This window comes from Apodemus sylvaticus, chromosome 8, assembly GCF_947179515.1.
Source record: "Apodemus sylvaticus chromosome 8, mApoSyl1.1, whole genome shotgun sequence".
In the NCBI taxonomy this organism is placed as follows: domain Eukaryota; kingdom Metazoa; phylum Chordata; class Mammalia; order Rodentia; family Muridae; genus Apodemus; species Apodemus sylvaticus.
In genome coordinates this window covers 3,362,587-3,376,912 of record NC_067479.1, presented here as the reverse complement: position 1 = coordinate 3,376,912, position 14,326 = coordinate 3,362,587, and the positions used below count along the sequence as shown (strand labels likewise).

Sequence of the window (14,326 nt, the reverse complement as noted above, 5' to 3'; positions counted from 1 at the left end):
GTGATGAACAGCAATGTGGAAGTGTAAGCTGAATACAACTTTTCCTTCCCAACTTGCTTTTTGGTTATGGTGTTTGTGCAGGAATACAAACCCTGACTAAGACAGGGCCGGTGTTTTATCTCAGTAGAAGAATATTTGTCTAGCATGTGTAAAATCCCTTAGATTCAACAGCCAGTTCTTCAAAAATAAAATAAATAAATGTCCCATCGCCTCGGTGGGAGCTTCTGGAAGCAGAATATTTGTCCCAGGGCCTCTCAGTCAACCCAAGCCAAACAGCCACCAACAGCATCTCAGTCACCCAAGCTAAACAGCCACCAACAGCATCTCAGTCACCCAAGCCAAACAGCCACCAACAGCATCTCAGTCAACCCAAGCCAAACAGCCACCAACAGCATCTCAGTCAACCCAAGCCAAACAGCCACCAACAGCATCTCAGTCACCCAAGCCAAACAGCCACCAACAGCATCTCAGTCACCCAAGCCAAACAGCCACCAACAGCATCTCAGTCACCCAAGCCAAACAGCCACCAACAGCATCTCAGTCAACCCAAGCCAAACAGCCACCAACAGCATCTCAGTCACCCAAGCCAAACAGCCACCAACAGCATCTCAGTCACCCAAGCCGAACAGCCACCTACGTGAAGTTGAAACCACATTTTGCAATGAGCGGGTACACCACAGCATCTACAATGGGGACCATGATGACAATCAAGATGGCGTTCACAGTCTGCAGAGGAAGCCAGAGAGGGGCCATTAGTGCAATCAGAAGGGACACGTGGACCTCGGAAAGTGAGCTGAGCCTTTTCTCCTACCTGCATCTGGTCCGGCTGAATTTCAATTGCTCCCTAAAAAAGAGGAGGCAAAACCTTACTGGGAGAAAAAAGCCAGAAAGGGGAAGAAAAAAGGCCCAAGGGACTAAAGCAGGGCAGTGGTGACCAGGGGGGAGCTGGGCCAGGACAGGCAGACTTACAATTCTCCCAGTCATGGTGGTTGCTTGCAGTGTCCATCTGGAACCCTAAAAAATGAACACATTGATTGTGTCATGGGGGGATGTGGCATTTAGAATGTGATAATCCACCACCAAACCTTCTAAATCAGGACTGAAATATTATGGGATTTCAAGTTGTCACAGACATCTGATCTGCTCTGTCACAATACTAGGAAGACAAAAGCCAGTGGTGCATCCTGGGATGCATGAAGGACCTTTGAGATGGACTGTCCTCAGGAAATATATAAGCACAGGACTGTGTGAATACATGGTACCACCTCTCAGGGTGAGCTCATCAGGGCCCTGTGTTCTACGGGTGCTGGTGTCAGTATCTAGAACATTACAATGGTAAAGAAAGCCAGGGAGGGGCTTTAAATGAAGATAGTAGAGGCCTTAAACCTTGGCAGCCTAATTACAGTTCATCTGTCTCTTACAGGATGTGATGATTTTTATGGAAGATTAAATGCTTAATGGATCAATATAAATCCATCAGCTCCCTGTGGAAAGTGGCAGCCCCGCCCTGTTTGACTCTTAAGTTTGTACCAGTCCCCGGGGACTTTGTATGTAATGTCTGGTTTGGGCCTCACGGCAGAGGCAGGTAAGTGGGACCAACATGTTCAGAAGGGTTCCGAGTTCTTGGCCTACGTCACCCAGCTACCAGCGACGCCTGTATTCTGACCCCAGTTAGGCTCTTTCCACTCAAGGTGGTTTCTTTGCCCTTTCTAGGTTGCTGCACACTTCACACTACAGACAAGGAGTATGTTTGCTTGAACGTTTTCCACGGGTAGCCTAGCCTTCCCATAATCCTATCTGTATAGGACATATACTTGCTCAAGTCTTTCGAAGAAACAGTCTCTTCTTGCTTTGACCGGTGATTACTGTGCATGCACTGGGTTGTCTGACATGACTGTGCAGAACTCCAGTGTGTGTCCTACAGATGGTATCATATCTATGTGCTAACTGGATTTAGGTTACAATCACAGCGGTAAAGGAGAACATGAAGTTGAAAGGGACATGGGGTGGGGCAGTTGGAAGGAGGTAATGGTGAATGTATATGATAAAAGACACTGTATATGTGTATGAATGTTTCAACACTTAAAAAGAAAATACAGAGACACATGTCTGCTTTAAGTACGAGGACTTGTGCACAGTCATTTACAATTCTAATGTGGCCACTTCTGGTTCAAGTATTCCATTTTAAAGCAGGAGATTTGAATCAAGCCCCTATTAATTAGAACAGTCCACGGATGTCTTCAAAGACAACATCTTTGACCCTGCTGGGTCAGTAGAACAAACTCTGCCCTCAGCTCTGATCCACAAGGGTCCCTGATGTTCTCTGAGGAAATCTCCCCAGGGTTGCTCTACTGAAACAAATCTCACTTTCTTCACTGATTCACAACAGATGCTGGATGGATCCTTTCAGGATACATTTTAACCAATAAACTCAGTAAGATGCAACAATTACATTATATTTAGGAGCTGAACACCTGTGACAAGATTTTCCCTGCCCAATTACATTACAATATTAGCGCCAGGAGGCCTTGTGATTGGATAGGAAAAAGGGAGGTGGAGCTAAGAGTCGCACAGACAGAGCAAGAGTCTGGGAGAAGGGAGGAAGGGCAGGATGGAAGCAGACGGAGGAAGAACCTGAACAGTGTGGCTTTAAACAGCCACAGGTCGTTATGCCATCCTAAGGATGGAATATTTGGGATAATGAGTCAAACCTCGGTGGGCAGCTTTATCATTATCAATTGGTTCTGAAATTATTGTATTGGCATCTTGTGAATTGAGAATTTATTGATACATAAATCTGTTTGGTTAAATATAAGTTTTGAGAGTTTTGATTTACTTGGTTTTTCAGAATGTGGGACTGCCGATTACAGGGGTTTATGGCGGAGAAGGAACTAGCAGCTCTAGGAACAGGCGAGCCAGAGCTGGGAACACAGCGATCAGATGTTGCCGGGAGCGAGCTAGAGAGAGTTGCTCGGGAAGCTTGCTGGCCCTTTTTAATATTTCTCACAACAAATACCCAGTGTAGGAGCAGAACACCAGTACAGCTGGGTGCATAGCAGAACTTAACTACATTTTGATCAAACAAGAGGCATTACCTACCTGCTGGTCAAACAAGGCCCAGAACATGGGGAGTGGGATGTACAGGAACATCACCTTGGTGACCATCTTAATCTGTGAGATGAGCCGCTCCTGCGGGTGGACAAATCAGCCAGGGCTGGAGTCAGCAGCAGTGGCTGCTTGGGTGCCAAGTAGGGACGTTTGCATCTAGAGACAAGCTGGGAGGTGACCATCCTGTCTAAAGAACGTGAGTGCAGCTTTCTCTAGGACACCAGCCATTCTAAACAAGAGCCCATCGAGCAAGAGTAGCTGGGAGGCCAGCCGCCAGAGAGCTCACAAACCATCGGTCTCAGGGTTGCCACCACCCAGCCCTTCTCTGTTCAAACTAAAGTCACGTGATCTCATGGCCTACGCCTAACAGAAGATGACTCCAGTGAGCAGTTACGAGGGGTCATGGTGCTCCCCAGTAAATGATAAACATCCTTTTAAAGCCTTTTCAAAGCACGTGCACATATTCCACGAGCTACTGAGTGTTGGGAGGACGTGGCCAAGGGTGCTGCCTGTGGACTGACCCTCTGCACTGTGCTTTCCCACTTCCTGGGGTAGCTGGGGCCACTGCGGCAGGACTCTGACTTACGTCGTATTTCTCTTTAGCCCAGTCCAACCAGTGCTCCCTCTTGGGAAATGCTTTACTTCGGTGCCGAAACCTGTTTTTGATGGCAAACTGAAGGAAAGAAAAGAAATTAAATTAAACATATTTTGACGAATTCCCTTTCAATGGTCAAACACGGGGGAAAAGCACATTTTTCACATGTGGATCCTAGCATGGTAGGCTTGCTGAAAGGGTCCATTTGTCCATAGTCTCTCTCTGATTCAGGTGCCTGGGTGGGGTTCCCTTCTCAGGGCTTCACCCTCCAGCCCGCCTACAAAGGCATGAGCAATAGAAATGTGATAAACACGCTTGCAGTTATGTTTTCTAGCAGTAAATTAAAAAGTAAAAACAAAAGAAGTAAAAAATCCATCCCCACCGTCAACTCCAGACAGGGTTTCTCTGTGTAGCCCTGGCTGTCCTGGAACTTGCTCTGTAGATCAGGCTGGCCTTGAACTCAGATCCACCTGTCTCTGTTTCCTATATGCCTCAGCTGGAATTAAAGGTGTGTATCACTGCTACTACCACCACTACTTACCAGGCACTGTTTGGTAAGTTTTGTAAATACAAAACACCCAAGTACTCTAAAAAGTAATCTTAAGGGAAAAAAAAATCAAAACTTTGTTGAATTATTCGTCTTTTTTTTTAAATTGAATTTTTATTTAAAGAAGGTGGAAGGTAGAGGAAAGTTCTGGACTTATTCAGTGAGAGGGAGGGAGGGAGAAGAGGAGGAGGGAGAGGAGAGGGAAGGGGAAGGGAGAGGGGAGAGAGAAGAATGGAGAGGGAAGGGAGGGGAAGGAAAAGGGTGGAAGAGGGGGAGGGAGGGAGAGAGAGGGAGGGGATGGGTGGTAAAGGAGTATGGGGGAGGGGAGGGAGGGAGGGAGGAGGGAAGGAGGGAGGAGGGAAGGGCACTTACACCGATGCACTTGGCCACTTTGCCCATGATGTTGCCCTGGGGCTGAAACTTCTTGTACATTCCACTGCCAAGGACAAATACGACTGCACAGGACAAAGAAGAGGTGTCATTGCAGCGTTCCCTGAGTTCTGAGAGATGCTCACTTATCTGCGTGGCCTCCTTGGTGGGAGGCATGAGAGTGAAGCCCTGTTTCTGCTTTGAGTGACCACCAGCAAGCGCCTCTGAGGATCAGGAAGCTTGAGTGAAAGCCTCCTGCCTCGCCTCGGCTCCTCTCATGAGGAGGCTCCTAGATTTGGCGCAGCTGTTGAAAGACAAGTCCTAGCTATTTAAAGGGAGACAAAGGCCATAGAGCTCTTTGCATGCCATAAGAATACACCATTCTACAAAGACAATAAATACAGGGCTAAGACTTTTGGCTGTAATAGCAAGGGAATTTTCTTCCTGTTCCTAACATTCAGGAGAAAGGTATTAAGCAGATGGATCAGACCCCACACTAGGGTTTTCGATCATCCAGAACACAATTTGATAACTTAAGATCATCGTTGGATCGCTTGCTTTCCCGTGTTGCAAAGGCCGAGGTCTTGGCAGACATGTGCTCTCAGGGGTCTCACCACATTCTGACTGTACTACAGATGTCCTTCAGGGCTCACTGACCGGCGTCAGACTACAGATGGCTTCAGGGCTCACTGACCCGTGTCATGCCCTTATAAGCACCGGTGGCGAAGGGTCCCAACAGGCTGAGCCAGCATTTCTCATTGCCAGCTTTTTTAACCTTCAAGCTTTTTGACAAACTAAAACCTAGTTCCAGCATAGAAATTTCTAGACAAGCTGTAGATGCCTATAGTCCTTCATAGGAAGATGTGAATCTTTTTCTTAAGAAGGACTTACACGGAGTAATTGAGAATACACCTGAAGTGCCGTTCTCTGCTCAGAATGGAGGGGAGAAGCATGCACAAGCCTCAGAAGAGCGGGGCCATCTTTGAGGAATTATGAGAGAAGACATATGGGGCAGGGGTGAGGACAGCACTTGCAGAACAGCAAAAACAAAGCAGAGTTGTTTCAGTTTGAGAAAAAAAGTGAAAAACAGTTCTAGTTGATCCTGATAAGACTTAAAACCCAAATCTGGGGAAGGTGTGCAGAAGCCATGGGTACTTCAGGGGACCATGGGCCAGGTCTGCCTCATACTACTTTCAACTCAGAACACCCCAGGCTACCTCTTTGCATATCCTAAAACAACAACAACAAACCAAAAAAATTGCTCAAAACCATATGTGAGCATGCTATATACATATGTATGGAATACATAACACATCTAAATTCTATCATCCATTTGTCTATCTATTTATTTATTTATCTATCATCTATTTAGTCATCTATCATCAATCATCTATATATGTATCTACAGTCATCTATCATCTATCAATCATCTATATATCATGTATCTATGTATCTATTCATCTTTTATCATCTTTCTATCTTCTATCTATCATCTATCTATCATCTATCATCTATCTATCATCTGTCTATCTATCATCTATCTATCTATCTATCTATCATCTATCTATCATCTATCTATCTATGTATCTATCATCTATCTATCTATCTATCTATCTATCTATCTTCTATCTATCTATCTCCTGAAAGCAGAGGACTGGCTCTGTCTTCTGTGCAGGAAGGGAACAGCAAGGATGAGGAAGGGCTGGGACAGATAGTGGAACATGAACATGAAAAAGATACAGTGATGACTATGTACAAAAATGTCATAATGAAACTTGCCATTCTGCATATTAAAGAAATCTGTGAAGAAATCTAAAAAGCCATTGATATAAAAATGCAAGTGCAAATGAATATAACTATTATGTACATACATTCCCCCTAGCAGGAAAGGATTCTAGTAGAAACCCTTGGGATGATGAGTAAGGAACTTAGATGCCAGCAGGAGCGTTCAATGGCCATTGAACCAGACTGTCATTTTACTCAAGCCTAAGCTGGCACAGGTGGACGAGTAAAGAAGCTGTCAGTCCCGGCGTAGAGTAAAGAAGCTGTCAGTCCCGGCGTAGCGTGCTAGCAGCCTCTTCCCTTCTGCTCATCTGCTCGGATGGACCCAAGCGCCCAAGTCACTGATGCCGGGCCTTCAAAGCCCTCTGATGATCTCACTCCCATGGAACAAGGCCACTCCACTGTCTCCTCTCTTTGAGCGAGAGCATGCCAGACACATGGAGGCAGGTTTGCAATACTTTTTGTTACTGCTTGGTACACGGACTGTAACAAGGTAGCCATGATAATTAACACACAGCCTGACTTGGACATGGGCTTGTGCCAGCTCAACTGATCTACTCACTTAAGGCAACAGCCATGAGAGCCGCAGGAACCCCAAAGGCCAGTGGGTAACAAGCTTGCTGACTGTAGATTCCGCACTGCTGAACTGAGGAGAAATAATAATAAAAATGCATCGTGCTTTGTTAGTGTGTGCGTTGCTCCCATTTCTAGCCCCTCCACTATTATATTACACTGTTTTTACTTAGTGTTCTGGACTTCTGCTGCTCATCTTAATGATACCATGGCTAACTGAGCAAACCATCCTAAGGATTTTTTTAAGCATTAATTAATTAATTAATTAATTAATTCTATCTGTCTGTCTATCTGTGTGTCTGTGCACACGCACAGGGAGTGGACAGCTTGCAGGATTTAGTTCTCTTTTTCCAGTATCTGGGTCTAGGAGTCAAACTCAGGATAAGCAGCAAGCACCTTTACCGGCTTAGCCATCTCACTGGCCCCTATTCTGTGGATTTTCTAACTTGTGGAGATAAATGTGACCTGGACCCTCTAAGCTCAGCACGTGGGACTCAGTAAATTAAAGCTGACACACTCCCATTTACTGCTGCCTGTGTCCTATAAGCACAGCAGCTAGGCATCATGGGATGAGGAAGGGCTGGACAGCACCTACTTTAGGCTTTGGCTCCTCCCCTCTGCCTTCACAGAGGAAGCAATCAGATGTAAATGGTGGTTCTCTCCAGGCTCCTGGACTTGACCCACAGTTTGCTGTCCTCTGACTGGGGGTGCTCTTAGTTCCCCAAGATCCTCATCTTGATAAGGAAAAGCACTAGGGCTTTGTAAAGGCCACAGAGGATCCCCACAAACACTCCGAAAGAGTTGGGTCCCACAGGGATTCTGGTCTTGTCTTTAAGTAGCTATTTCACTACCCTATAGAGAACAAACCTTAACCATGGGGAAAGTGATGTTTGTGTAAATGTTTCTTGTCCACAACTGTACATGATTCCCATTTATGACAAAGAAGACCCCGTCCCTAGGCACTGAGCACTGTCAATCAAATCCTTGCTTGAGCAGATTGCAAAGGCTTTCCAGTTCCTTACTAATGAAGTATAGAAACCTTTGACACATTCAGTTTCTTATGTCTTCCCGACTCTCTGAAACACCACGGGGAGCAAGGGCAAAGGGCGGAAAGTCAACCATAGCCGGCTTATCTCTTCCCAAATGTTGCTGGTGGTGTAAATGTTTAATGTTAAAAAATCGATAGTGTGAGAAGTTTCCTGTCGTCCATGGAGTTGGACAGGGGGTAAACATGGAAGGAAGAGGTTTACAGTTTAGATTTTGACAACTATCCCAGCATGTGTGGCAGCGGGATCATTAAACAAAAGCAAAAGATAAGAACTCAGCCTTTTTTGTTTTGTTTTGTTTTGTTTTGTCTCTGGACTGGGTTTCACTACATAGCTCTGGGTTGGAACTCACTATATAGAGCAGGCTGGCCTCCAGCTCACACAGCTCCATCCGCTTCTGCCTTCCTAGCGTTATGATCAAAGGTGTGTGCCAGCACATCTGGGAGACTTAGCCTTTTTATCTGACTTCCTCATAATTAAAAAGAGAGCATCCAAGTTCTTAACAGACGGTTGTTACCTCTGAGTATGGGAGTGATGATCGTGGAGAGCAGGCTTCCAGCGTTGATAGCCAAATAAAAGATGGAAAAGAACCGGTTTCGCTGCTTTTCCTGTCACAAGAGGGGCACAGTTAGGTTATGACAACCTGGCTGGGGGTCATGGGAGATGATGGGGCTCAGAACCTGGGTCAGTATCCTACTTTCAAGCATCCTGGAAAAGACTAGGACAGAGATGGGACTCATGCTCCAGGAATTCCATCACGAGACTGCTCTAGTCACTGACTGGCTCCCATGCAGTTCACAGTCTTACCTGACCCTCTTCAAACTGATCGCCACCAAACGCAGACACACAGGGCTTGATTCCTCCTGTCCCAAGGGCTATCAGGACCAGGCCAATCATGGACAGTGCTCTGGGGAAAGACGTGGTTTAAGGCCAAGGTGGCAGGTCCTCAGGAAGGCCCATCCCCCTGTGGACACCAAGGACTACAGACACGTGGTGCACAGAAACAGACACAAGGAGGTTCACCCTTGGTGAGAAGGTAAAGGCGGAAGAACACAGGCTGAGCGTTGAGGGAAACTGGAATTTCAGACACCATGGAATTGGAACCCACTATGTTTGTTCCATCATTTATATTTAATTGAAAATGTCTTGAAATCTAAACAAGGATTTGCATACGGACTTTTGGCACATGAAAGGTTAGTTAAGGGGTGGGGTGCATAGCTCAGGGTGGAGTAAATGGTGGGTATGCAAGGCCCCCACTTCAGTTCTCAGCACACATGCAGACCTATGTCAACGCACAGATGTCAGTCAAACAAACATAAACCTTATGCCAATCAAAATGGATGCACAATGTCGTTTAGTGACATTGAAAGCATGATTTACTATCTCTGTAGAGATAGTAAAAAATATCTCTGTATTTTTTACAAAGCAGAATATCTCTGTAGGCTCTGTGATTGTCTGCAGTTGCTTATACACTAGAAGAGGATGGAGAGAAACAGAACAAATGTTGTATTGTTAAAACCAGGTTGTGGTACTGAGGGTTATTTATCTTAATTTTACTTTTGTTATCTCTTCTAGGTTATCTGTAAGTATTTTACCTCCAGAACTGAAAGATAAAATCATGAGGCGACAGGGGAATTAAGACAAAGTATAATGACTTGTGTGAGAATACTATCAGGAAACCCATTTCTTTGAAAACCAACCTAAAAAAAATCATTTGAAACGGGAAAACACATAGCATTTCTGATATTAGAGCTATACTATAGGTTAGACATCTGAAGTTTGGAAGAATTTATATCTTCTTGGCTGATAATGTTGCTTAAAATATTTAAGCATGGAATGGATACAGTCTCTTTTTGATCTGGGTTCTTCCTACTGGTTGGCCTCTAGGATCTGCCTGTCTCTGCTCCTGCAGGGCTGGGGTCACAGGGATCTGACCACAGGCTCTTACACTTGCCCAGAAGCACTTCATCTACTGTGCCATCTCTCCAGCCCCGTGTCTGCCCCCTTCCCTAATGCTTTTAAAAAGACAGCTCATCCAAGGTCACCTGGATCTTTTGTGGGAAGGTTTGGCTCAGTAGTCTGGGTGGCCCACTGAGCTCACAGCTGCCCCTGCTCACCGACACTGCTCTTTCCAGCCCATGCACCAGACAGGGAGGACTGTCCTGTGGGCACGTGTGTGTTCAGCAGGAAAGTCAGAGAAATGAGCATTATAGCTATTAGCTCCTACATTAAGAAGTTAAAATATAAACAATCTTAAATTTTAAAAGAGATTTTGAAGTTTGCAAAGACTTTGGATTTGAAAAGAAAGCTTGAATATTTTAAAGAGGCTTTTTTTGTTGTTTTTGAACATGGGTCTCACTGTGTAGCCCTGGATGACCTGGAACTCATTATATAGATGAGGCTGGCCTTAAACTCACAGAGATCCATCATCTGCCTTTGCTGCTGAGTGTTGACATTAGAGATGTTGTACCTCAATGCTTGGCTAAAGACTGAACTTTTAAGAATTTATGTTTTTAAAGACTGTGGGACTTCTAAAATTTGAAATATTTTATATTGTGATGTTTATATTAATGTGTGATCTAGGGATAAATAAAGAAAGGGAAAGTTGTGGCTGAGCGGTGTTGTGTTTGTGTCAAGTTGACAAGGGGTTGGTTGTGCTGGTTGGCTTTATGTCAACTTGATCCAAGCTGGAGTCACTGAAGAGGAGGGAACCTTAGTTGAGACCATAAGGTCAGGCTGTAGGCAGGCCTGTGGATTTTCTTAATTAGTGATTGATGTGGGAGAGCCCAGCCCATTGTGAGTGGTGCCATCCCTGGGGTGGTGGTCCTGGGTTCTATAAGAAAGCAGGCTGAGCAAGCCATGGGAGGAATCCCGTAAGCAGTACCCCTCCATGGCCTCTGCATCAGCTCCTGCCTCCAGGCTCCTGCCCTGTGTCAGTTCCCATTCTGACTCCCTTCAGTGACGTACTGCAATGTGAAAATGTAAGCCAAATAAACCCTTCCTCCCTAACTTGCTTTTGGCTATGGTGTCTCATCATGGTAAAGTAACCCTAACTAAGGGACGGCGGGTACACACATGCAACCCCAGCATGTGGGAGCTGAGGTGGGAGGAGTGTGAGTCCGAGACTATATAGCTTGGGCTATATATCCCCAGCCTGGGATCCATAGACAGATGCCGTGTACGGCAAGTTCTAGACCAGCCTGGGATACAGAGTAAGATGCCGGGCTAAAAGGCAGCAAACAAACAAGCAGGCCGTGTAATTCGTGCACCAAGCCACACTGCGGGGAAGGAGAACAACTCCAGGAAGAACAGACCTTGCTGGCGAAAGCTCAGAGCAGGTGGCTAGGACAATGTCTGCTAAATAGAAGTGATAAAAACAGCCTGCTATGGTTTTAGGGAGAAACTAAAGATCTTAGGATAGAGGGGAAAGTGGGTGGTGTTCAGGCCCAACGTCTACGGAAGCTATGTCTGCCTAGGGAAGACACTATGAGCATAAAAACCTTCACATGATCATACACCAAATGGGAGGTTTCAATCCTAGTCACAGTGAGCAGACATTAGGGTGGGGACACCCTGAAGACACAGCATTTAGTCCACCGAACCACCTTCTCTACATTACTGAGTAGGGAGGAAGACTTCTCTGCTCTCTTAGGGGGACACTTCAGGAACAAGATGAATCATCAGATCACCAACAGATCATTGAAAGCAGTGGGGGGGGAGGGGCGGCGGTGACCATGGACTCACATGTGCACTGTAATGCTGTCGGGAACACCGTTGTGGTCGTGGTCTGTGAGGTCATTAATTGAGCTCACTGAGATGACTGCTTGTCCAATTGTGTAGACGATGGATAATGAAACAATCGTCCTGTGTGTAGAAAGGGCAAGAGAGTCCTACTTAATCACACAGTAGCTGTTTGCTTCCATTTTTTCCTCCTGCAAAGCTTCAAAGAGCCCAGTCATGGATCTACCTGGTTTTCAAAACTAGGTAAAAATGGGAACTCCCAGGAAGGGAGAGCATGGGTACATAGAGTGAAATTGTGGTTAGAGCCCAGAAGGGGGAAGACCCACCTCCAACTTCCCTCTACCCCACCTCTGCCACCACAGAAATCAGTATTTACAGAATTGGACAATAAGACTTAAGAATCTTGACAGCATTGAGTGGACTCGGGGATACAAACAAGACATTGGAAAGGAATGTGTGGTGGGGGTGAGAGGAAGCGGATGGGAGGAAATTCAGACTGAACTTGATCAAAACGCAGTGTACATATCTATGATATTCTCAAACAGCTCAGAAAAAGTTTCTAGCTTGTGCCTGGCAGTGGTGGCTGGCTAGGAGTAGACACTGACTAACTTTTCAGCTTCTTTAAAGAGAGCTGACTGTTCTTCCTCATGCTTGGGTTAGTACTTTGACCTAGAAGAACATTTACCTTCCCTATAAAGTTACCAGAAGCTTTCCCTGATCATTCTCTGTGAGATCGCCCCTGTTTGGGTGAGTACTCAGGATGGCTCCCGCCCACTGAGCCAGGGAGCCTGCAGCAGCAAGACCTGGGTACCAGGCAACCGGCTCCTCAGCAGCGATAGTCAGGGTCCCTGCCACTATTTCAAAACAGTACAGTTTCTCTCTCTCTCTCTCTCTCTCTCTCTCTCTCTCTCTCTCTCTCTCTCTTTGTGTGTGTGTGTGTGTGTGTGTGTGTGTAAGCAAACGACAAAACAAACCAAAAAAGCCCCCAACAAAACCTTAACCATCTCCAATTTACATTGTGAAGTGCTAGGAATACAATGTGAAGCAGAAACAAGGCCACAGACGTCCTATGAGTTTCTTCTTCTTGGCTCCTCCCAACCCTCGAGTCTACCATCCCAAATGACAAAGCTCACAGTCTACATCTCTGCTCATGTGGTGAGCAAGTCCCCACCACTCACTTGAACTTCCCCAGCCACGAGTCTGCAATCAGAGCTCCAAGAATTGGAGTCAGGTAGCAGAGGGCAACGAACGTGTGGTAGATGGCCGTGGCGAGATCGTCGTCCCAGCCAAGGAAGTTCCTGAAGTACAGAACCAGCAGTGCTTTCCACAGGCGGAGGGGGAGAGAAAGACAGTTAGGGCTGGCCGAGGCAACACATGCTCTTACAGAACGGCAAGGTGAGCCGGAAACTTACCTCGCATGCCATAGTAGGAGAATCTTTCACAGAATTCATTGACCACAATGAAGAAGATGCTCAGCGGGTAACCGAAGCAACCCTGACAAACAGGGCAACAGTATTTAGACACGCTCCTCACAAGTTCACACTCACACACCAGCAACGGAACACGCTCCTTACAAGTTCACACTTACACACACTGGAACACGCTCCTCACAAGTTCACACTTACACACATTGGAACACGTTCATCACAAGTTCACACTGACACACCAGCACTGGAACACACTCTTCACCAGTCCACACACTCTAGCACTAGAACATACTCCTCACCAGTTCAAACTCACACACCAGCACTGGAACACACTCCTCACCAGTTCACACTCACACACCAGCACTGGAACACACTCCTCACCAGTCCACACTCACACACCAGCACTGGAACACACTCCTCACCAGTCCACACTCACACTCTAGCACTAGAACATACTCCTCACCAGTTCAAACTCACACACCAGCACTGGAACACACTCCTCACCAGTCCACACTCACACACCAGCACTGGAACACACTCCTCACCAGTTCACACTCACACACCAGCACTGGAAGCTAGACAGAGATCCACCACACATGTAATAACTTCTCAGTTCCATTCAGAACCAGAACTTTGAATTTTGTGATTTTTATAGCTTTATGTTAGTTATCTCCACACAGAGACAGCAACGAGGTAGATCAACTAGCAAGAGAAGGAAATAAGCAGCATCCCTTAAGCTGAGGACATCCATGCAGAACTTAGGATCATCTCTGTGACCTAAGCTCATGTGTCAAGTGAATAAGGCACATCTGTGTCCACCAAGGAGCAAAACATCGTGTGACTTACAGGACAAAGACATGGGAGGAGGACAGAGAGTACTCACCTGAGACTTGGACATCCCTAAAAGAGAAAGGAAACAACATTAAAGTCGAGTTACGACAGTGCTTTTGGCTGAGCCTGCCTCAGCTCCTCTGGCTTCCCACGGCAGGAAGCCTTAGTGTCCTCTGGGATCCCGACAAGGACACAAGACTCACATCTCATCTGCAGTGGGGACTGACCTCCTCAGGCAATGCTTGTGAGATACAAAAGTGAGAACCAGGGCCCAGGAAATCAAGCCCAAACCATTTCCTCCTCAAAC

General features: G+C 46.1%; 1 protein-coding gene across 1 annotated transcript in view; it reads right to left on the bottom strand.

The window, feature by feature from the left end:
- The window catches only part of Slc15a1 (solute carrier family 15 member 1), a 30,662-nt gene extending 16,576 nt beyond the window's left edge, over positions 1 to 14,086 (bottom strand). Inside the window, exons 1-13 of the mRNA XM_052190486.1 lie at positions 14,072 to 14,086; positions 13,174 to 13,255; positions 12,940 to 13,081; positions 11,765 to 11,884; positions 8,828 to 8,927; positions 8,538 to 8,628; positions 6,964 to 7,047; positions 4,623 to 4,705; positions 3,695 to 3,781; positions 3,118 to 3,189; positions 970 to 1,014; positions 812 to 844; positions 638 to 726 (exon numbers count right to left, since the gene is read on the bottom strand). Coding sequence (XP_052046446.1) covers positions 638 to 726; positions 812 to 844; positions 970 to 1,014; positions 3,118 to 3,189; positions 3,695 to 3,781; positions 4,623 to 4,705; positions 6,964 to 7,047; positions 8,538 to 8,628; positions 8,828 to 8,927; positions 11,765 to 11,884; positions 12,940 to 13,081; positions 13,174 to 13,255; positions 14,072 to 14,086 — 1,043 coding nt within the window. The remainder of the gene's footprint in view (positions 1 to 637; positions 727 to 811; positions 845 to 969; positions 1,015 to 3,117; positions 3,190 to 3,694; positions 3,782 to 4,622; positions 4,706 to 6,963; positions 7,048 to 8,537; positions 8,629 to 8,827; positions 8,928 to 11,764; positions 11,885 to 12,939; positions 13,082 to 13,173; positions 13,256 to 14,071) is intronic.
- Positions 14,087 to 14,326: the final 240 nt, after the last annotated feature.